Below are 24069 nucleotides of genomic sequence, written 5' to 3' on the forward strand. Positions count from 1 at the left end.
CTCCATAAAGAGAAGGGAAGGTGCTAAGTAACAAAGTTCAAATAAAGTAAATAGGTACCAAGGGACCTACCATGCCTAGATATTTCTTAAGGTTAAGGACAACCTCTGGCCCACCCATTTTTCCTAGCTCGGCCATGTCGGTGGGAAGGAGAAGAGACTTTTCCAGGACGTCGGCTACGAAAGCCCCCTCAACTCCTCGGGATTCCCGTATCGATGCGTCATCCATCAGGGGTTGATCATGGAGCATGGCAGCGGGCAGCCAGGCTTGGGCCCCAAACTGCTGGACGATCTCCTTACCTTTGCGTTGACCACCGAGCTTCAGTTGCTTCGGAGGCCTGCGGAGTCCACCCTCCTCGGGCGGGGAGTGGGATTTGCTCCCATCCATTAGGTCCTTACCCTTGGAAGGTCTCTTCCTTTTTGGGTCATAAGACTCGGTCTGAGGGTCTGATACTGGAGGGGTAGAGGATGACCTGGTGTGCACAGTTAAAAATTGGGGCGGAGGTGTTGAGGGCTTGGGCTGCAACTCTTTCGGTGCACCCTTCTTGGAGCCGCCTTCATGCAAGTCAAGAAGACTGGTTTGGGGCTGTCTTTTTAAACCCATCTCGGCCTGAGTAATAACTCTTAGGGACCGAAGATCGGCTTCGGACAGATGAGGGTCTCCTAGATCACCAGAAGGATCCTCGAACTTATCAGCTAGGTTGAACACACTATATTCGTCCTCAGAAGAGCTCAGTTCAACCACCTCCCCTGCCTTCTTAGATTGCCCTTCCACGGTCTCCGTTACTTGGTGGGATGAGGAGGAACCTGCTAGCGGAATGCCTTCAGGTATGTGAGATCCCTCGGAAAATGCAAAACCGTCCTCCACCACAGTAATCTGCCTAAGCCGAGGGTCACGAGCTCTAATTACGTGCTTCGGGACTGGGAATGACTTCTGGGCTGGGTCGCATCCGAGGATTTTGTGAGCAGCCCTAACCTGGTTATCAATTTTGTTTAGGAAAAGTTCCGTCCTAAGAACGGCCTCCAAATCCGCCTTGTTAACCAGGTGAAAATGACGTGCGAAGGCGTGCGGATTTGCGAAAAGAAAAGCAAAACTCTTGTGGTTAATCAATCAAAGCAGATATGCAACTATAAAAAAAATAAATAAAAATACTAAAACCTAGACCGTCTCCTACTTCGGATACCCTACCTGGTTCTCCCTCTACTGTTGGACAGTGAAGACCGTTGTGCCACTCCCCCGACACTATGAGGAAATCTTAAGTCAACCCCTTATTAAAATTAGGAAGGCACTAGATAAGTCAGACCCTGTCGTCCCTCGTCTTCATATAGTACGTCTTACCCCTCAGGTGCTGAAGGTTGTAGCACCAGTTTACATCGTGGTGAGTCAATCTCAGCCTCATTTTCTCATTCAAGGTGTCTACACACCCTAATATCCTAAATACATTCACAGCACACTGAGTAGGAGCCAGACGGAAATGCCTAAGGTAATCGCTAGTCACTGACCTCATAGGGATTCTCATCCCTCCCTCTACAAAAGCGACTATCGGGATCATGACTTCACCCTCTTTCCTCTTAATGTACCACTCCCCTTCTTCACAGTACCTCAAACTCACATTATTGGGTATCCCATAGTCAACCATGAATTTCTTCATCATCTCGTTGGACTCAACCAACTTCTTAAACTTACCCATCCTCAAGGACGACTAAAGGATCCAGAAGAAGAAAAGAAGGAGTAAAATCAAAGAAAATTTAGTGTTATCGGGAGAAGAAGACTTACAGAAATATGAAGATCCTCTTCGGGCAGTGTGTAAGTTGAACCAGATTCAAATTATACGCATGAATGGTCGTAAGCACGAAAATGAGGAAATCAGGCGGTTCAAACAAGTACTTATACTCCCCTTTAGGTTCCCCAAATGTAACCGCCTGCCCATAAAAGCAGGAGATCTCCACCGAACAATTACCATCACACCGTTGAAAGTGGGAAACGTGGAGCCGCCAAAATTTAATGCGAGCGCACACTGAGTCTCGAAACGCCAAAACGTACATCGGGCAGTCGAAAAGTCGCCAGCATTAGCGCGGGCTGAAGTGGGGCAATTCGTCTAGAGGGCTCGTAGATATCAAAACCCTCATCCCCGTCCGATGGAGCGTGCAACAGGATTTTGAGGGGCTATTGTGGGGCCCATGGGCCTGATAGCTTCAGCCCATCTTGTAATAGGCCTGAGGCCCATGCCGAGGAAGGATGACCATCCGAAGCTAATTTAGGGAGAGACTCTTTTTTGAATCCATGCTGAGGACCTCTTCGTCCTCGGCATACTAAGGATAATTTTGGGTGGGAACAAGTCCAGAGTAAGTTGTCACCTCCACACTTAATGCATTCACCTAACCCCTCTGGCCGCATTAATGGGGATGTAACCCCTTAGCAGGGCGACGTTGATCAGGGTGAACCACTTGAGTGCTGATAAGGCCTCTGATGGGACGGACGGTCAGAAGGAAGGCAAATGGATGATCAACAGATGGAAGAACAAGATAGGACGATGAAGACTATATAAGAGGAGCGAGTAAAGTAAAAAAGGGGGGGAGGAAGAAGAAGAAAAAGCTCTTTGGCCACAGGCCGAGGAGCATCCCCCAGTTGTAAATTGGTCTTGGTATCTTTCAATAAAAAAAGGAGTTCATGCCTGGTGAAGGCCGGCGAGCGCCTAAACCTTCGATCCACTCTCTACAAATTCATTGTTATGGGTTCATTGGGCCTTGGGAACCCATATTTTTTGGGTTACAAAAACGGACCTTACAACCACTATATTCATTTTCTATGAAAATGAAAACACTGAAAAAATGTTTTCATTTTTTGTATTCGAATTCAACTTTTATGATATTGAAAATGAAAACCAAGTACAAGTTCTTAAACCAAACAAGTTTTTTGTAGTGAGTTCCAATGAAAACTGAAAATAAAAACAAAAAACACCAATTTTTTTAGCTAACCAAATAACCTCTTAGTGTGAATTTAAGTTACACTCCATTTGGTTAAGGAGAAATTTAGGAAAAGAATATTGACTCTTAGAACTTATACAACAAGCCTTAGTCCCAAGTTTTTGGGGCTGGCACTCTTAAAACATATAATACCAGAAAAACATCCACTCAACCAAACCTAATATAACTAGTTACTAGTTTAGTTTAGTTGAGATGAGGATTTCTTTTAGTTTTCAAACCGCAATAACACATGACATTCAAAATTGTAATTTTCTTTCCACACTTCTTTTAACAACCAGATGGAGGGTTATCAAAAAAAGAAAAAAGAAAAAGGAAAAAAGGAGAGTTATCAAAAGTGTTCAAGAATACAAACTAAAATTATAAATAGCTTAGGGTGGAATAAGGATTTCCAGTGGCAAGCCCATTTTCTACATATTACTGCTTGCTAAGAATTAATATGATAAAATTACATTACTAATTAACACTTTCTTATCCTCCTAACTGGGCTTCCGCCCTCCCTCATATGCCAGCTGCTCTTCCCAATCTCTCCCTCAAAATCTTCACTGCCATGTACCTAAATATCATCCCCAAAAACATGTTAAAAAGAGAGGAAAATATATTTCAACATTACTATAATTTTTTTTTTTTTTTGTTCTTTTTCTTTCTTTCTTTTCTCTTCTACTTCTTTTTTATTTTATTTTATTTTATTTTTTAAAAAGGGAAAATTTTGATGTAAAAAATGTTTATTAGTAGTACCTGCCCATCATCATTACAGTGGCTTGAGGATTTGTGCCTGGAGATTCACTAAATGTGGAGCCATCAACAATACGGAGCCTGTCAACACCAAGAACCTTGTACTCAGGGTTGACAACCTTGCCCACATGGCACCCACCATGGTAGTGCCAAATTGTGATCACAGTGTCTTTGCAAAACTGCTCCATGGACTTGGTGTCATTAGTATGCCTAGGTATAAGGTTCACACTAGCCTGGACACTCATGTTAAGTATTTTGTCCACAGTTTCCTTGTTACACCTTGTGAAGTTTGTTACATGTTCTGACTGGGCAATCTTCGTGGCCATGCGAATTCCATCAACGCAGCGTTGAAGATCATACGGATGTTTGAAGTAGTTGAAGGTGACAGAGGGGTTATCATCAACATTGGTGTTGATCAGGTTGAGCTCACCTGTTGATAAGGGACTGGCAATCTTTTCTAGAATGAAGCCTCCCTTGAATGCTTCATGAGGTAAGTTCCGCTTGTTTTTGATGTATTCTTGAATGGCCTCTGGTGTTCTTTGCTTTGGTGGGATTGTGGAGAGCTGCCCAATCTGGTCATACCACAAAATGCAGTTCATAGTGAATATTTTCATAATCAAAGAAATTTCAAGGAAGAATGTTAGTTTGACTTTCTAGACAATGTTTTCAATTAATACTTGACAGCCCCAGTGTTGTTAAAAATCATGCTTTAGTTTCTAGACCTTGGTGCTTACCTCGGCTGACACGATACCATGGTGGCAGTGAATGCTTTCGTTGGATTGTCCAAATCCGCTGCTAGCTTCAATGTACACACCCTTCTTTGTAATCCCTACAGTTTGTATGAGTGACTGCTCAAGTGGCCTATTAGAGGGAACAAATATTGTGTTCATGGGGTTATCAGCCATGCCTTTCCCAACAAACTTGTTATCAAGCACTACTGGAATGTTAAGCTTTTTAAGATCAGCTTTTGGTCCAATTCCACTCAGCAGTAGCATTTGAGGCGTCCCAATTGCTCCACAAGACAATATGATTTCACTCTTTGCCTTATTTATGAGAACTGCTTGATGTTGGTTACCATCTTCATCTTTGAAAATGACCCCCACAGCCTTTGGTTGCTTTCCTGTATTAGACATTATCATCTCATTAGTGCTATGGATATGATCAACTTCCAACAAACTTGAAGTTCGCCTTACTTCTTTTCATTAGAAAGTTATAGTCATAGAGTAAGTTGTGACCAAATGCCTAGACAGTATACATAACATACAGATATAAGTCCAATTGAAGATGCTGACATACCTGTTGTGTCAAATACAATCTTTTGGACAGAGGCATGAATCAATACAGTGAGCTTCCGAGGGTTCCCAGAAGAAAGTAGTTCAGCAGCTGTGTGCCGACGGCCAAACCTGTCGAAAATGGTCCCACCAATCTTGGTTCCATAGATGTGATCATATGTGAATCCATTAAAAGGTGACACCCCAATATCCAGAAGGCTGTCCCTTACAGCTCTCTGCAAAGGTGCAAGTTTAGGCCGGTGGACAATTTGTTTCTCAACCCAAGGGTAAGACTCATTCACTAGCTTGGCATCCCAACCCATTCTCTTTATAAACCTGCATGCCATTGCTTATTCAGTAACAAAAGTTTCACTAAAAGGTTTAACACTGTAAGAATGGCTATAGGTTAGGTTTGGCTGTTTGTTTCTTACCAGAAATGTTCAACTATATGTGCAGTCATTTTGTATGACCATATTATTTGCTCCTACAAAATCTATATGAGTTCTATACTTGACCAATTACCGTGAAAACTACAAGATTTTTGTTCCTGTTTTATGTACAATTAATTTTTTAGCCAAAGTCTCAATCATTAGGCCAATCTTTCTCCCCATCCTTGAAACTTACAGGGTGTCAATTGTCAAAGCCTCAATCCTTTGTCAGGTTAAAAAAAAGAAAAAAAAAAGAAAAAAAGGAGAACATGACACACAAAAGTCAAGTCTAAGGGTCATCAAATAGCCCACAACCCATAGCCCGGCCCAGAAACCTGACAGCCCACCGGGCTAATGGGCAGCCCAGTCTGTTGTTATTGAGGCTCATGGGTAGCCCATTTTTACATTCTGGGCTTTTCACCAAATATTTTCTGGGCTAAGGTTTTCCTGAAAACTTTCAATCCAGCCTTGGCAGGCCCAACTTATCACTATTAATTTACTTATTTTTGATAGATACGATAGAAATTAAACCTTTAAACCTTTGTATGGACACAATTCACAAGTTGTGGCTTGTGTAAAAATGTAGTACTTGACATTGACATTATAAAAATGTACAAGGTGTCAAAATATTTAAAATAAAAATGTACTTTGTTTTAAATACCAGAATTTTTATTTTTATTTTTTGAAATAAACTAACAATAACTAACAACTGACAATAAACTGACCATTTTTTTTTAAACCCAACGTTCCACAACTTTAATGCCCCCATACATAGGTTACAAGTTTGCATCACTAAATTTGGGTAGATAAGTTAGAAAAATTGGTGAGATATAATGTCATTGACATTTTATGGTTATGGACCACATGTTTATTTTAAGTGGTCACAATATGACCGACTGAAATGTTTGGATTCCTTTTAGATGTAACACACTTAACCTAATCACCCTCATGCTGGGAAATTTTGGTTGAAAGGGACCATAAACAGCATTTAATGGATCTTGAAAGGAAGATGAAATCATAAATGCTCCGTTACATACTACATGGACATAATCATGGAAGTCATATGCTTACCATCAATTTTGTATCAATTACACTAATAAATTGTTCCCAACTAAACAATCTTAACTGTTGATTTCACTAACTGTTGGTCAATAAGCTCTAATCAGGCCACACAATTATTGTTGATTAATACATCAATGGATTGAGCATAATCTTAATTTTTTGGATAATGACTCTTAAATCACTACTAAATAAGGACATTAATGTGTATCTATCCTCAAACCTTTCCTAAAACTTCAAGAGTTTATCCATCTATTTAACTATTTTCATTTTTTATGAACCTTAACTTCAACATGCTAGTTGTGTGAGGAGTTATAGATGGTGGGTTTGGTAGTTGAATTGATGGGTTTTGCTTGTGTTCACTCTCCCTCTCAAAGTAGTGGAAACATGTACGTTTGGATTAACTTTTTGTTAATTTAAAATTATTTGTTTATTTTGATGAAATTTGACAAAAGTAAAATTGTATTTTGAAAAGTTGAGGCTTAAAAAATATGTGAATAAACAAACTAACTAACAGAAAAAAGCTAATTCAAACGCATACTTACCCCCCCCCCCTCCCCCCCCAAAAAAACAAAAACCATATAATTCACAACAATTTAGAAATTTTTAAAAAAGTAGGTGGCATAATTTCCCAAATGAACATTGATAGACTTCAGGCTTTGCCATGTAATGAGGCCATTTATAATAAGCATAATGGTAAATATATATTCAGCCAGCATTGTACAGGTGGAATTCAAAAATTATTGCTGTTTAAGAATTGGGGGTTGGCATTCAATAGGTAGAAAATACCAGTAGAACTAAAACAGAGCAGCAATATTTATGAGACATTAGTTTACCAAAATATATATATATATATATATGAGACATTAAAGTGTTCATATCAAGGGTACCTAAATTAGTAGGTTATTGAGTTGAACGAAGTGTTTTTTTTTTTTTTTTGGGTTCTGTTCTGTTCTGTGGCCGTGACATCAAAATGTTGAAATGAACTTTACAAACATCCATTGGGGTTATTCTTAAATTGGTACTTTCTACTTTATTTCTTACCTTTCTCTTAACAAAAAAAATAAATGTAAAAACCTGCCTTCTAATCTATTTTCTTCAACCTACTAAAAAAAAAAAAAACCCCACTTTTTTATTCTTTTCCTTCTGCAGTGTTTTCTTCTAAACAAGTCCATGGATGTAGAGTTTCATAGTTTACTCATTATTGTCTTTTAACTAAAACAAACACTTGGAAAAAAATAATAATAATAAAGTAACCAAAAACTTGTGCAACAAACATCCTAAACAATCTAAACTCTTAAGAACAATATTCTTAAAAAGTAATCCCAAAAATAAAAAATTAATCCCATAAAGGAAAAAAGGAAGGCTCTAGAATGTACCAATTGCTAATTGAAAGAACTGGTACATTTTTTTTTTTTTTTTTTTTTGGTATAGGTCACAGGTTTTAAATAAGAAAAATAGTGTGAATTGGTTCTAGGATTATGCTCAACTCATTAAACAAGATACACTTTGTGTGTGCATAACATACCTTGCGTTTGCTCTAGTGTAGAAGCCAGCATTGATGCAAGTGCCACCACCCAAAACTCTAGCTCTAGCATTAAGGACTCCATCTGTGGAAATGAAGAATTGGGAGGCAGAAGTTGGAGAAATGTCTGCCAAGGCGATGTGGAAGTTCTGTAAAAATGAGACATTTGAATTGGAGAAAGGGACACCCCCTCTTTCAAGCAATAGAACACTGAAGTTTTGAGAGAGGGTGGCAGCCAAAGGACACCCAGCTGTGCCACCTCCCACAATTATGTAATCATAAACATTGTCACCACCAGAGGATGATGAGAATGATGATGATGATGAGAATGAGCTCGCGCGTCTGATAAATGGGTACTGGTATTCGTAGAAATTCTCCCTACCTGCATTGCAAAATTTTTAGGGACATTCCATTCAGCTTAGTAAGCTCCCTAACTTTACTGAATTTTCAGTATTGCTAGATCTTGGATAATTGAGCAGAATACTACTTTTAATTACATTTCATTTAACTTAGCACAATGCTATATCTACTAGTACATGTAATTATTAGATCAAACTAGTTAACATGGAATTGAATACTAATTAATGTTAAAGGAAAAACAAAATCTGCAATTTGTAAAGACAACCAATTAGTCAATTAAAGTTGGGGGCCTAAAAAAATGGTCAAAATTTTGGTCTTTCTTCTTCTACTGCTGTTGAAGTAAAAGAAGCAATTTCCATAGAGAATTCACAACAGCATATATCAACAGTCCTGAAAGACTATCACATACTACATTTCCTAATTTTCTTCCCACTTGTGCATATGGCTGCCCATCAAAACCAGTTGTACATCCATTGCTGGTCAACTATTAGAGAAAAAAAGAGAGGAAAATTAAGAAATATGAGCCAATTAAAGCCAAAGAAGACAAACAAACAAACCATCTAAGTCAAGATAACCCATCACAAAGAAGTTCACTTTTTGGAGTTCTATTTTGTACCCATTGATGTTAAAGAAAAACAGACTACAAAGATTTGTGAATACAAGAAAGCACAGAGCTAGCTAGAGATGTTAAAAATATATGGGAGCAAGCAAAAAAAACCTTGACAAGAAGAGAGTACGTTTGAGAGCCATAGAACGAAACAGAAAAAGAGCTTCACTGCCCCAACTGAAGCCATTGACAGGCAAACTTAAGAACTCAGAACACCTAACAGATGATTATGCTTCTCGATGGCCTCTATGTGGCTAACTCTGGTTGGCCTTGTTTTATGCGTGTTGACACACATATATATACCCAAAATACAGGAAAAATTATACATGAACTTGAATGATAATACGAGTCATTATCGGCAGATAAGCTTAAAAAACTGGAAGCAAAATCAACTAAGATTGCTACTTCAACTGCATTTAATATGAGAGAGACTAAAACTGCAAGGTTATTTAATGGTGAAATGAATGTCATGGTTGGAGTTAGTAATTCAAGGCCGTTGGATTTAGCTCCTTTGTAATCAGATCATGTCCATGAGATCAAAGACAGCTCACAGTCACTTGTCAGCCTGCTCTATGAGAAAGGTGTCTACAGTATTAATTTAGGCCTATATATTATTGTTCCAACCACTGCTTTATGTAGTCTCTAATGCCCAACTCATAATTTCAACTGCATATGCATGTAAAATTTTAGCTGGGTATTATTGTACAACTTTTGAAGGCAATGCATGTAGTGGAATCGTGGTTGTTATTGTGGTTCAAGTGTGTATGTCTGTCTCATTGCTAAGATAAAATTAGTCGGTCAAATTGATGGGTGGAAGTACATGATTCACCATTTTCTATCAATTTAAGCCTTTTGTAATAAGTAATGATTGATCGAAATAGAGGAGCGGGTGATTTGAGTTCTAATCAAGTCTCGACGGAAGTTGTAATTTATTAGGGACAATCAAATGGTAGTTTATAAAGAACATTTAATGGGGGCTAACCTTTCCTTTCCTTTTATGGTAATTTTTCACATGATCAAGGAAAATTCTTAAGTATTTTTGGATTACGAAGAAATAATACATCTGTCTCTTATATTTATAATAGACCCTACAATAAATTTAATGAGTGAACCATATCATGAAACTAAGCCAGGCAACTCTTTAATGTGGCTCATTGGATTAGTATAAGAAACTAACAATCAAGAGTAACTAGTCACTTCATTAGGTGGTTTTTGACTTTTACAGCTTCATAAATCTAGTACCATCTACCGTCTTTCTTTTCTTTTCTTTTTCTTTTTTTTTTTTATTTTTTTTTTTATAATGGTTAGAAACACTGTTGACAGTTATGCTACTTGCTACCCACGGCTTGAACCCCTACCGCTCTCAACTCGTCTAAGAGGAGTTGGGGTTACCATTGTTCCTAAGAACATAAATTACTAAATAAAATGTATTTCATAATTTACAAAATAATTATTTATATAATGTTATTTAGCAAAAACTCTAGTTTACCCTCCAAAAAAATAAAAAAATAACTCTAGCGTACCATAAAATATAGAGATATTACCTCGTTAGTGCTCCAACATATCCTGTAACATGAGAAGTAAATTGTTATTGTCAATTCCATGAGTTTAGCGGTAGTAGAGTCGAGGTGCAGAATAGTTCTCTCTCTTGAGACAATAAGTGTTATTTATAAAAAAAATTTGTGTAGTAGACCAACAGTTTTGCACACCGTCTTCAGGATACAACAAGCTCAGCCACCAATCTGTATATCTTTAGAAGTCTACATTAATTGTAGGATGAAAATCTCTCAAATAATTTTTTGTTTTTACCCAAAAATGTAGTATATAAAAAACAATAACATCATATTTTTGACTTAAATTGATATGTATATAAAAGTGGGAAAATTTTAATGGATGCCTTAAAGGTATTGATTTAAAAGAATTTTTAGAAGATTTTTATGAGAAAAGAAAAAAATAATTAATTTTTTATAGCTTTTTATATTTCACTTGAAAGTAATTCAAATTGTTAGGTTCTAAAGATTTAGGATTTTATGTATTTAGAACTCTAATGTGTAATGTTGGCAAACCATGATCAAAACAATATGTTTAATCTTGTTTAGGCTTGCTCAAAATTGGGTCTTTTATGTAAAGTTGGAATCGAGTGGCTGCAGAAGTATTAGTGACTTTTGGCCTGGTTCGATCGATCAGAAATTAGATTCGATCGATCGAAAGTCACTTATCAGCAAAATCAGCAAACGTAAAAAGGCCATAACTTATTCGTTTGAAGCCCAAATCGCGAGCCGTTTTTTCCAGTATTTAAAGGACATCATAAGCTAACCCTAGGTAGGGTTTTTAGAGCTTTTTAGAGAGATTAGAGTGCCTCTTGTGCCTCTTTGGTATTTTAGGGTTTTGTACCCAAACCTCTCTAAGGTTGTTGCTCATATTGTTGTTTTGTGTAAATCTCTTATGAGATCTTTGAGGAGCTTTCCTTTACACAAAACTTAGGATTTTCAAGGTGGAGATATTATCAAAACCTTGATGATCATTCAGTTGCAGATTCAAGAACTTAAAGATACACAAGCGGGGGTGCTTGTACTTGATTGAAGAATTCAAGAAAGAAGGAGTCCGTGGATTCGGAGCTTGCACGGGGTCGTGTTAGTAAGTTCTACTGGTAGGTAGCATTAGGAAGTCGAGCGGGAAGCTTGTAAGTCCTTTTGTATGAACTTCGATTCTTTCATAGTGAATTCTGGTTTGCCTTGAGGATCGGTGGGTAAAATCCTCCCCAGGTTTTTTACCGATTTGGTTTTCCTGGGTGATCATATCTTGTGTTATTTATTATTCAACCGCTATATATTATTGATATGATTGTTTGATTGTTTTAACCTAGAATTGCTTAATTTGACTAAGTAACAACTTGGCTAATTAACTAGGCTACTCAATCTGGTTGTGTGTTAAGGGGTCTAAATTTTCAACAAGTGGTATCAGAGCGGGTAACTCTTCTGTTGTAGATCTTTTGATCTCTGAGCTAATCCTTGACCCCTGTTATCATGGATAATTTGAAGTGTCTTTCTGCTCATACTTCTGCTAATTTTATTGATGCTTGTGATGTTTTGAATAAAAATGACACTATTGTTTCTATTAATTTTTTTGATGCTTTTGAAACTCTTCATAAGGAATTATCTAAATCTTTGAAAATTTCTAAGAAATTTAAAGAAGAGTTAAAATTGGCTAATCTTGAAAAAGAGGATTTGATTGTGAGATTAGATGAGTCTAATAAAAAGAATGAATTTTTGAGAAATCAAATTTCCTCTCAAGATGAGAAGATGAAAAGCTTGGAACAAAAGTTAGTTGAATCTAAAACTAAAATTGAAAATTTGACTAGTACCAAGCCTGTTGTTGATAACAGAAGTGTTTCTATTTCTCTTAAGCCTAAAACTAAGAAAGTTTATATCCCTCCTTTCAAGAGGAATAATAAAGAAAAGACTTATTTTGCTAGGTTAGACAAAGGTAAAAGTTCTGATGTTAACGCTGAAGTTTCTAAACCTATGTCTAAACCTACTGCTAGTGGGCAAAAGAAATCTGTTTTTGTGCCTACCTATCATCTTTGTGGTGTTGTTGGTCATATTAGACCAAACTGTTCTTTGTTGAGGCAAGAACCAAAATCTGAGACTAGATTTGCTGTTAGGAATACTGATGTTCTTAAATTTGTTCTTGTTTGTCACTTTTGTGGTGTCCATGGTCACATTCGTCCTAATTGTCATAAGTTGAAATTTAAGCATTCTGTGTTTCAATCTATGATATGTGATGATATTTCTCCTGCCATAAGTCCATATAAATTGTTTCATATTCTTTTGAAAAATTTGAGCTTGTTGGCTTGTGAAAGGAATTTGCAGGATTTCAGTCTCTCTCAGAAGTTTGGTATAATCCCTCAAATACACTCTGCTTCACATGGATTTTTACCTACAAAGCCGAAGACTAGTGCTAGATGGGTGAGAAAAGATTCTCCAAGGTGAGTATTGCTGACTTGTCCCTGTTTTAATTCTTTCAATTGTTTGTGGACATGCCCTGTTTTTGTTTTTGGTTGTTTTGTTTTTTAGGTTGTTTTTTTTTTATAAAAAAAAAATCCAAAAACACTGAAAAATTTCAAAAAGACAAAAATATTTTATTTTGTGTCTTGTTTTATTGTTCTTGAGGATTACACGAGTTATGATATCTCTCTCTTGATTTAAAACATGTTTGACATTGTGGAGAAACTTGAATAGTATGCTAAGCTATTTCTGATTTTGTGTGAGTATGTACTAGTTTGTACATGTACTCATGGGTTAATTACGAAATTGATATTTCTTGTTTATGTACCCTCTATAGCTTAGTTAAACATTGTCATGCATTACATTTGCATTGTTCATTTAGCATAATGTGTGCTTTTTTTTTTTGTCATAAAATTTTTTAAACCAAAAAGATTTTTGTGTTTTGTATTTCATATCATGGATTTGAAATCAAGGTTGGCCACCTTATCTTTACATAACAAGTTTATGTACCTTGTTTAGCTCGGATGAGCTTAATTATTGCACTTTACTAGTTGAAACTTTGTAGTGCATGTTGTGTGGAAAAGATGTTTATGGTGTTTATCACTTTGTCTTAATCTTAAAGTCATATGTTATTTGACTGTCAGACTTGATCCTTTTGAGAAAGACATAAATAACCATCTCACCACTATTCACTAGCCAATCATGAACACCTTAGTGCATATCATAAGATTTTCTGCTCGAGAAAGTGAAGCACATGCACAAAAAGAACATAAGGTGTTGTCTCGGCTTAATTGCTTAATGCTTAAAATTGGTGTGTACTATTAGGTTTGATGCTATCTCACATAATTAAAATTGGTGTGTATTATTAGGCTTGATGCCATCTCACATAATAATGAGGCAAAAATACAAGAAACTTACATGATTGCAAGCTTTTGTTCTAGGAGATGTGAAAGTTATAGGATGTAACTCTTTAGGTAATAGTCTCTTTTAAATTCTATGTGATGGATTGTGTAGACTTTGTGATTAATTGCTATTCACATATCACCTCACATGTATCTCAAGTTTTTGCTAGTTGCACACACTACATAAGTTACTCTTTGTTAAACTTGGTACATTTTATTGTGTGTGATCTTGTTGTGGCCATCCAAGATTAAAAGTTCCTTGATTTTAATGCAAAATGTGTATAATGTTTGCGCTTTGAGGACAAATTGATTGAAAATCTTGATTTTAGAATATCTTGGTTAAATTCAAGTGTTTTTGAAAAACTTTTCATCTCATACTCATGCATTTTTTTTTATAAAACAATGTGCTTTGAGGAGTTTCTGCATTAAAATGCTCTGTTTTTCAAAAATCTGATTTTTCCAGACTTTCGATCGATCGAACCTGTTTTTCGATCAATCGAAATTGCGATTAAAATTTTTTATTTGAGTTTGCCTGACTCGATTGATGTTTGATCGATTCTCGATCGATCGAAACTGAAAAATTTTAAGTTTCGATGTTTTTGACCAAAATTTCTTTTTCATGCATCATTTGTGATTAGGATTCACATGCATTGTATTGTTTTTGTATCCATCTTGCAGTTTTGCAGTCATATCTCTCATTGTTTTCACCCATAACATGCATACACTTTGCTAAATTGGGTACTTAACTTGATTTAAAAATTGATTGATTAATTTTTGAGTTTTGTACATTTTACTATATGCTATTTCTTATGTGTGAACTATAGAAAATATTTTTCTTAAGAGATATGATGGATAATCAATGTGCAAATATTTTCTCTACTCATGCAACTGTTTATGGGTCACACAGTGCCATGTTTGCATTTTATTGAAAGAGAGAATATTTTTTCTTCATGTGTATCCTCACCTTAGTTTTTAACTTTGGTTTGTGTGTTTTTAACTTTGGTCCTACTGGTGAGGATGTACTTGATCCTGTTGGTGATGCTGCTGCTGCTGCTAATTTTCCCCCACCTCTTTTATTTTTCCCCAAAACTGTTTTTCCCAAAACTTGTTTTGTTTTTCCTATTTTTGATAGGGGGAGAAAAGTTTTTTTTAACCTGTGTTGTTTATAGGGGGATCTGTCTCTATTTTCTATAGAGTTGAATTGTTTTGTGTCCCCTTCTTTCTCTATTTTCTCTTATCCTTTGTTGCGTCTGTTGACTGTTTACTCTTTGTATGAGTTGTCTTTGTCAATACGTGACAAAAATGGGGAGAAATAGTTGATATGTGGGAATATGTGTGGAAAATACAAGAATGTTATGTTTAGGGGGAGTTAACATTATTTTTGATGTATCTAACTTAGAGGGAGAGTTAGTTTGCATATTTATTGATTTACTATTTTTCTGTCACACATGCGTTAATGCGTTTGTTGAGTGTTTCAGGAAATATACAGGTTGATTCAATTGAGCTGCTGTCTACACTTGCAACTGATGGATAGTAGTTAAGATTGGATTTGTTGTTATGAGCATTATTTTTGTAATGGGCTTTTACTTTGTAAACTTTGAGTTTTTAGTTTGTGTTTTGTCACGGATTGCCAAAGGGGGAGTTTGTTAGGTTCTAAAGATTTAGGATTTTATGTATTTAAAACCCTAATGTGTAATGTTGGCAAATCATGATCAAAACAATATGTTTAGTCTTGTTTAGACTTGCTCAAAGTTGGGTCTTTTATGTAAAGTTGGAATCGAGTGGCTGCAGAAGTATTAGTGACTTTCGGCCTGGTTCGATCGATCAGAAATTAGATTCGATCGATCGAAAGTCACTTATCAGCAAAATCAGCAAACGTAAAAAGGCCATAACTTATTCGTTTGAAGCCCAAATCGCGAGCCCTTTTTTTCAGTATTTAAAGGACATTATAAGCTAACCCTAGGTAGGGTTTTTAGAGCTTTTTAGAGAGATTAGAGTGCCTCTTGTGCCTCTTTGGTATTTTAGGGTTTTGTACCTAAACCTCTCTAAGGTTGTTGCTCATATTGCTGTTTTGTATAAATCTCTTGTGAGATCTTTGAGGAGCTTTCCTTTACACAAAACTTAGGGTTTTCAAGGTGGAGATATTATCAAAACCTTGATGATCATTCAGTTGCAGATTCAAGAACTTAAAGATACACAAGCGGGGGTGCTTGTACTTGATTGAAGAATTCAAGAAAGAAGGAGTCCGTGGATTCGGAGTTTGCATGGGGTCGTGTTAGTAAGTTCTACTGGTAGGTAGCATTAGAAAGTCGAGCGGGGAGCTTGTAAGTCCTTTTGTATGAACTTTGATTCTTTCATAGTGAATTCTGATTTGCCTTGAGGATCGGTGGGTAAAATCCTCCCCAGGTTTTTTACCTGTTTGGTTTTCCTAGGTGATCATATCTTGTGTTATTTATTATTCCGCTGTTATATATTATTGATATGATTGTTTGATTGTTTTAACCTAGAATTACTTAATTTGACTAAGTAACAACTTGGCTAATTAACTAGGTTACTTAATCTGGTTGTGTGTTAAGGGGTCTAAATTTCCAAGACAAATCTTTTTTAAAATTTTCTATTAATGAATACTTAAAGGGCACTTGTTAACTAGACTCTATATAAATATATAACCGAATGGTTGAGAAGAGTTGGTAAGAATTTAGCCACAAAGTGGGAGGGCTAGAAAATTTTTATTTTTATTTTTTTTTACCACTTAGCTGACCACATATATTTATATAGGTCAGGAGGAGCCCACTCATATTTGATATTTCAATTGAATTCGAGCTTTGTCTGCAGTTGGTAGCTTTACATGTAAGTTGTAACGTTTATCATGAATTTAAAGAATTCAAAACGTTTGTCATTGAAGCAGTAACTCATAGTAATCAATTTTATGACATACATACCTTTTAAGTTTGAGGTAAAAAACTATTTAAGCCATGCCTTATATGAGTGAGAGGAGACTAATAACTACTAATAAAGGACTGAAGGCTTTAAAATTAGTAGAAAGAAAACTGAAGCATATTAAAAAGGATAATTCCTTATATTTGGATTACACTTTTTGAAGAATGAAACCGAAATCCATCAGTGAAAATGAAACTGAAATTTTCTTTTCCCACTTAAAAGACCATTTCATAAATTTTATTAAAAAAAAATACTCCAACACCATCTGTTGGAGTTCAAAGGGGTAAATAATGAAAGAACAAACAAAAAATTTGAACAGTTGAGGCATAATGAAATATTTACACTTAAAACCATAAACTTTCAAAATGCATAATTACCACGCGAAACTATAACTTGTATTTCACTTTATACTCTACTGTCAGTTAAGATTTTAACTTGGACAGAAAAACATGTCATGTGTGACTAACGTGACCTCTGCATACATGGCACCATATTAAAAGATTGAATCGACACTCTTCAATCTATTAAAATAAAATCATTTGAAAAATGTAACCCTTGTTGTGCCACATAACCTTTGTTTTAAGAAATTAAAGAGGGGCAATTGAGTTTTTTCATGTGGTGTCATATGATAGTTTTTTAAACTTACGACGTCTGCTTTATAATGATTATCTTTTATCATTAATTAGTTTTTAGTGTAGTTAGAGATCAAACATATGATCTTTTATTCGACAAAAAAAGAATTTACTAGTTGAACTAACTAAAATTCATACACTTCGTGACATTTAAAAGTTTTATTTATTGAAGGTTCAAATTTTGTCTCAAATATGTTAGGATCATATTTATTATATGTTGGCATATCCTTTGACAAAATGTATTTTATTTGTAATTAGGTAGATCTAAGATATGTTTAAAATATCATGAAGTGTACATGTTGAGAAATCAAAACAAGTGATATCGTTGAAGATATGAAGATTGAACCAAGAAACAATTGAAGAAAAGTTGAAAAAGTGAACCTCAACACTAGTCTCGACACAAGCTTGACTATCGAGATTAAATGATGGGCCTCAACACTAGCTCGACACTCGATCTATCGAGCTATGCAGATCTAAAATTCTCAGATCAGAATTTCGGCTGATGATGACTTGGATTACTAAGGTTTCGTTTACTAAACTCCTAGAGGGTATACAAGCTTTATTTCAAAGTCATTAAAAGACACAGAGACTCATCTAGAGAACTCATATATCTTTGGAGAAACTACTACGTTCTTGTGTGCCTTAGGGTTTTGTAACCAAGTACTTCCAGATCTTCAACATGCATTGAAGTGAAGAACTTTGCATTCAACAACAAATATCAGTTGTTAGAAAGTTAGTCACGTATTGGAATCCATGCAAAAATGAAAGAAGTCTCTACAAAATCAAGTCCAATTAGGGATTGAAGGGAAGGTTCAACTGTAAATTGATACTTTGAGATATTCCAGTGTACTGATAAGATTCCTTGTATCTGTAACTGCTTGATTCTTTATTAGTGATTTTTTAGAGTGATGACCTCAAAATAACCCAGTGGGGCTTTTGCCTTATGAGATATTTTCCCTATTAGTCAACAAATCACCGTGTCAATTTAATTTTCACTTAACTTTAGTTAATTTATTTGGTGATTTGTGTATGCATTTATGATTTGCATGTAATTTGACATAATTAATTAACTTGGGTAATAGAATTAATTAATCAGAGCCAATTTATAACCCAACAAAATAAACATTATCTAAGAAGGACACGAACACAACACACTGCACAACAATTCTTGAAAAAATAAGACACGTACAATATGTTGGAGACAACGCCACCAATTAATTAATTAATATTTTAAATTTAGAAACGTTCTAAATTTAAAAGAATTATTTTTTTCAACATAATTAGAACAAGCATGCAGAATTGTCTCTGGCATACCAAACACAAAACACATTCTACACACCGACACACCGTAGTTTTGAATTGTCCGATCTTCTTAGAACACGATCCACACACGCATGCATGCCAGCATTTCTTTTTCTTTTTCTTTTTCTTTTTTTTTTTTTAGGTCCATATTTCCCCGAGCTATGATTTAAATGCATGTTAGCAGGAAAATTTTGAACCTCGAGACCTCTAAATCAAACATGACTTTAGCACCAAGATAGAGATTGATCATAGATAGGTGTCATGTTGCAAAGCATTTCTTGTGTCATTGCATCATTGTTGTGTGTATTATCTATTGGTTGATGAAGTGATCTTTTTGGATAATGTGGGAAAGTCACCTTGGTTGAGTAAATCTATAATTGAGGTGTAAATGCAGCTCGATCAGCTGGTCAATTACGTTCCTGTAGATCCATGTTGTGGGGGTAGTTTGAGTAATGATCCTTGTCTTGTTGTACAAAACTCTTAGCTTTCTTTTTTGTTCTTATTTAAGAAATTTGTCAATCGCCAGCCACAGAAGCAACCCCTCATTAAAATTGTGAAGTACTTCCCTACACGCTAGATTATAAAGTAGATGAGAAGAGCTTAGTAAATGTTGATAGAAACCATTAAATGAAAAATGGTTGCCTTAATTATCAGGATTCTAAGTGCACCATTTTGCTTATCAAAAAAAATAGTGCACCATTTTGCAATCCAGGCCTCATCATATCAGTTTCTGGGTTCAAGTCTTCCTGACCCTTGTAAATTGTAGATTCTAGGTGTGCAATTGGAGGAGGCAAAGCTAAATATATCAATAATTTTCCTAAATCTACAAAATAACAAACACACATACATATGAAATAAAAATTTATATAATTCGAAACATATATTTTATTTAATCAAGTCGTGTATAATTATCTTTTAATTAATAAAATTTATACAAACTCAATTAATTTTAGATACATTAAATAATATATTTTACGTTTTTTAGTGTGATAGATGTCACTTTTATATTGCTTAACATACACAATCTAAAACAAGAGAAATATAGTAATAACAAAAATTAAATGATTTTTTTTTTTTGGTTTATGGATGATAAACTAAATTATTCTAATTAAAAAAATAAAAAAATAAAAACCCATATATCCCTATATCCCTAACTCTCTAAACACAAAATGAAGAAGAGTTTGGTTTTGAAAAAGAAAAGGCACTTTTACAGTTTACTTAATTTATTTGCTTATATATTTTTATGAATATGTGGCTTAAATGCTCATAAGTAAATGAGTTATATAAGAGAAAATTTGAATATTAGAAATAAAAATAGAGAAATTATTTCTTTCAAATAGTGTTTGTATATATATTTTTTTCCCTAAATTCGAAAATAATTTAATTGTTTTTAATAAAGTAGGGGGAGGAGGAGAATTTGAAAAACCTGGGATAGGAGGACCACACAGAGTTGAGAAAAAAACTGGCCTTTATAACCCACAATCTGGCATGATGTTCCAATTTTTTCATTTAATTTGAGGTGGCTAGCTCCTTCTGATTTTAAGGTTATAACTTGTCTACTATTCTTATGTCTGCTTCAACTTGGACCCTATACATGTCCATCCCATTCCTTCAAAGAAGTTTCTGTTATTTCGAAAGGTTGGTAGCACAAAGCCATATCAGTAAACTTTGCTACTATTTATTTCCCATAACATGAGTATTGGACTTCATGTCTCTTGTCTATTTCACACCAAGAATTGAAAACAAAGGAACAATTTGGCTTACTGGCATTGACCTTTCTTTTTACCTAATTAGTAAATTAAGTAATTTGGCTTACAAGTTTGCCTTTTTTTCTTTTTCTTTTTCTTTTTTAATTATATTTACCAGGTCTTAGCTAAATTTAAAACCTTTAGCCTACAATCATTTTCAAGAAATTATTTCTTGTAATAGGACATACAAATAGTCAGATATTTGAAAATTTTAAATTCTATTATTTTTCAAAAAAAAAAAAATGTTGATAAAGATAGTATTAAATTATCCAACGATCACACTCTTTCGTGGGGACAACGCACAGAGAATGTTATATATATATATATATATATCTGTGTGTGTGTGTGTGTGTCTAAGCATATTGTGCACATTGACATGACACTTCTTTTGATGGGAAAAATGGTTAAATACATGAAACTTCGATAAATATAAAGAACATTTGGATTTTAGTGATTTTACATATGTATTTGTTTTGGTGGAAATTAAAAAGAGGAAATTGTTAAACCATGAAAACCAGTAGGATGCACTGATATGTTATATTCGCGAAATAGTGATGGCTTTTTTTGTGTTTTCACTTGAAAAGGAAACATCACGAGGAAGAAAACTTTGACTTTTGTTTCAATCATTTAGACTGCATTCTTATCGTGACCTTTTCTTTTAAGAAACTCTTACCGAAATAATAATGAGTTTAATATTTATGTGATTAAAACGGTTATAATTTTCATTAATCTATTAACTATATAAAAAGTGGTTATGCGGCTACAGTGCTTGCTATAGTGAATTTGGTTTCATGAGCTTTTCTTTCTTTTAATGTTTTGAACAGTGGCTACAGTATACAATAGATACAGTACTAAGTGGCAATGTAGCTACAGTGCCTAAAAATTTTTTTCTTCTCTTTTTCAAGTAATCGGTTTGTGTTTTTTTTTTTTTTTTTTTTTTTTTTTTAAATATTTATGTAAGTTGGTATATATATATATATATGTTGTTATACTGACGCAACAAATTTCGATATAGTACCAAGCGGCACTGTAGCTATAGTGCCTAATTTTTTTTTTTTTTTTTTTTTTTCAGTAATTGGTTGTATTTTTTTTCTTTTAAATATTTATGTAAGCTGGTATATATACTGACATAACAAATTTCACAATATTTTCACAATTATTAGTGTGTCAATTTCTTACAAGTTGAAATAAAATAAAAAAATGAAACTATGACCAACCACAACTAAAAATAAATATTTTGAGAAAATGTTACAACACTTATTGTGCAGTGCTTTTGCTTTATAGCAAATGCGCGTTACTACAGTGCTTTTGCTTTTGCTTTTGGTTTAGTTAACCGTAAGGTTTTTTTTTTTTTTTTTTTTCCAGTAATCGGTTTGTGTTTTTCTTTTTTCCTTTTAAATATTTATGTAAGCTGGTATATATATATGTTATACTGACACAACAAATTTCACAATATTTTTACAATTATTAACGTGTCAATTTCTTACAAGTCAAAATAAAATATATAAATATAAGACTACAACCAACCACAATTAAAATAATATTTTTAAAAAATGTTACAACACTTATTGTGCAGTACTTTTGCTTTATTCAACTGGCACTGTAGCTTTTGCTTTATTCAACTGGCACTGTAGCTACAGTGCCTAAAGTTTTTTTTTTTTAATTTTTTTTATTTTAGTAATCAGTTTTTTTTTTTTGATATTTATGTAAGCTGGTATATATATTGTTATATAACACAACAAATTTCATAATATTTTCACAATTATTGACGTGTCAATTTCTTACAAGTCAAAAAAATAATAAAATATGAAACTGTGACCAACTACAACTAAAAATAAATGTTTTGAGAAAATGTTACAACACTTATTGTGCAGTGTTTTGTTTATTCAACTGGCACGGTAGATACAGTACCTAAATTTTTTTTTTCCAGTAATCAGTTTGTGTTTTTAATATTCATGTAAGCTGTTATATATATTGTTATATTGACACAACAAATTTCATAATATTTTCATAATTATTGACGTGTCAATTTCTTACAAGTCTAAATAAAATAATAAAATATGAGAATGTGATCAACCACAACTAAAAATAAATGTTTTAAGAAAATGTTACAACACTTATTGTTATCACAATATTTTCATAATTGTTGAGATCTCAGTTTTTTATAGATCAAAAAAAAAAAAAAAGCTAAGTCCACAACATTTAACATTAATTTCTACCGTGCCTAAAGTTTTTTTTTTTTTTTTCAGACATTAGTTTGTGTTTTTTTTTTTTTTTTTCCTTTTAAATATTTATGTAAGCTAGCATATCTATTAACTATATAAAAAGAGCCAAAGGCTCGTGAATAGTATTTTTTTGGTTATTCAATTAGTGAGGTGCACTTTTGTTTTTGTTTTTTTTTTTTTTTTTTTCCCTTCAAGTATGCTAGTTCGTTTGAGCTTTGTTTTTGTTTTTTGTTTTTTCTTTGTTTTTTTAAGATCTTTATATGTTTACTTTGTACTTGCAATGCAATTTTACATTGTAAATACACAAAAGTGATTAATATTATACACATTTGCACAAAAAATGGTAAATATTGTACAAATTTTGTAAATGTGTACAAAATTTGCCAATTTTTTTTGTGTCTACAATATAAATTTACATTGTAATTAAGTACATTGTATACATAGAGATATTGTGAAAATATTGTGACGCATGTGTTAATTCCTTATGAGTCAAAATAAAATAATAAAATATCATACCTAGATCTAGCACAATTAAAAATGTCGTGACATATTGTTGTTATTATAGTATATTCACAACTATTGAGGTGTAAGTTATAGGTCAAAATAAAATATTGGACTAGGATCCGTCACGGTCTTATACGAATGAGATTAAATTTTTATAACATAATTATCAAAATTCTTAAAATTAATGTCTCTTTTGATTAATGTAAATATCTATGTATTTTAAAAATCAAATGATTTATATCTTTATTTTGTGATACCAATAAAATTTAGAATTGATCCTAATCACTACTTTTTTTTCCATGGCTAGCACGTGCCTTGTATGTGCTGCCCTAACTAGTTTAACCTAAAAATCTATAAATTTATAAATACTCATTTGCAATGTCTCTCAATATAATACAATTGTTAGTTTATTGTATCAGGTCTACTCTACTCTAATCTAAGTGTATATGTGTATGAAACTCCCTTCTAAAAACTTGAACATCAGCCTTGCCCCCCGCATCTCTCGAGAATTTTGTACTTGTGGAGTAACCATCACGCCAAAGGTGCGTAGTGGTCACAATAGAATTGATCACAATAGAATTTAAGGCAATTATAGAATACTCCAAGAGTGACATAAATGCATACGTTTTCCTTCTGAAGACTTGAACCTCAGCCTTGTCTCCCGCATCTCTCAAAAACTTTTTACTTGTGGAGTAACCATCACGGCAAGGGTGCGTAGTGGTCACGATAGAATTGATCATAATAGAATTTAAGGTAATTATAACATACTCTCAGAATGTCATAAATGCATACTCCTCTGTTTCATATAATTGTGGGTCTTACAAATAAAATTTATGGTGGGA

At 34.0% G+C, this 24069-nt stretch overlaps 1 protein-coding gene across 1 annotated transcript; it reads right to left on the reverse strand.

The window, feature by feature from the left end:
- Positions 1-3294: 3294 nt before the first annotated feature.
- On the reverse strand, positions 3295-9381 carry LOC112040673 (protein HOTHEAD). The gene is made up of 6 exons (XM_024073567.2): positions 9079-9381; positions 8004-8382; positions 5014-5324; positions 4452-4837; positions 3721-4289; positions 3295-3538 (listed from the first exon to the last, which is right to left on the reverse strand). Exons 1-6 carry the CDS (start codon positions 9152-9154, stop codon positions 3484-3486), a joined length of 1776 nt encoding a protein of 591 aa, XP_023929335.2. The 5' UTR covers positions 9155-9381; the 3' UTR covers positions 3295-3483.
- Positions 9382-24069: the final 14688 nt, after the last annotated feature.

Source organism: Quercus suber, unplaced genomic scaffold (genome assembly GCF_002906115.3).
Source record: "Quercus suber isolate HL8 unplaced genomic scaffold, Cork oak 2.0 scaffold_6, whole genome shotgun sequence".
Taxonomy (NCBI): domain Eukaryota; kingdom Viridiplantae; phylum Streptophyta; class Magnoliopsida; order Fagales; family Fagaceae; genus Quercus; species Quercus suber.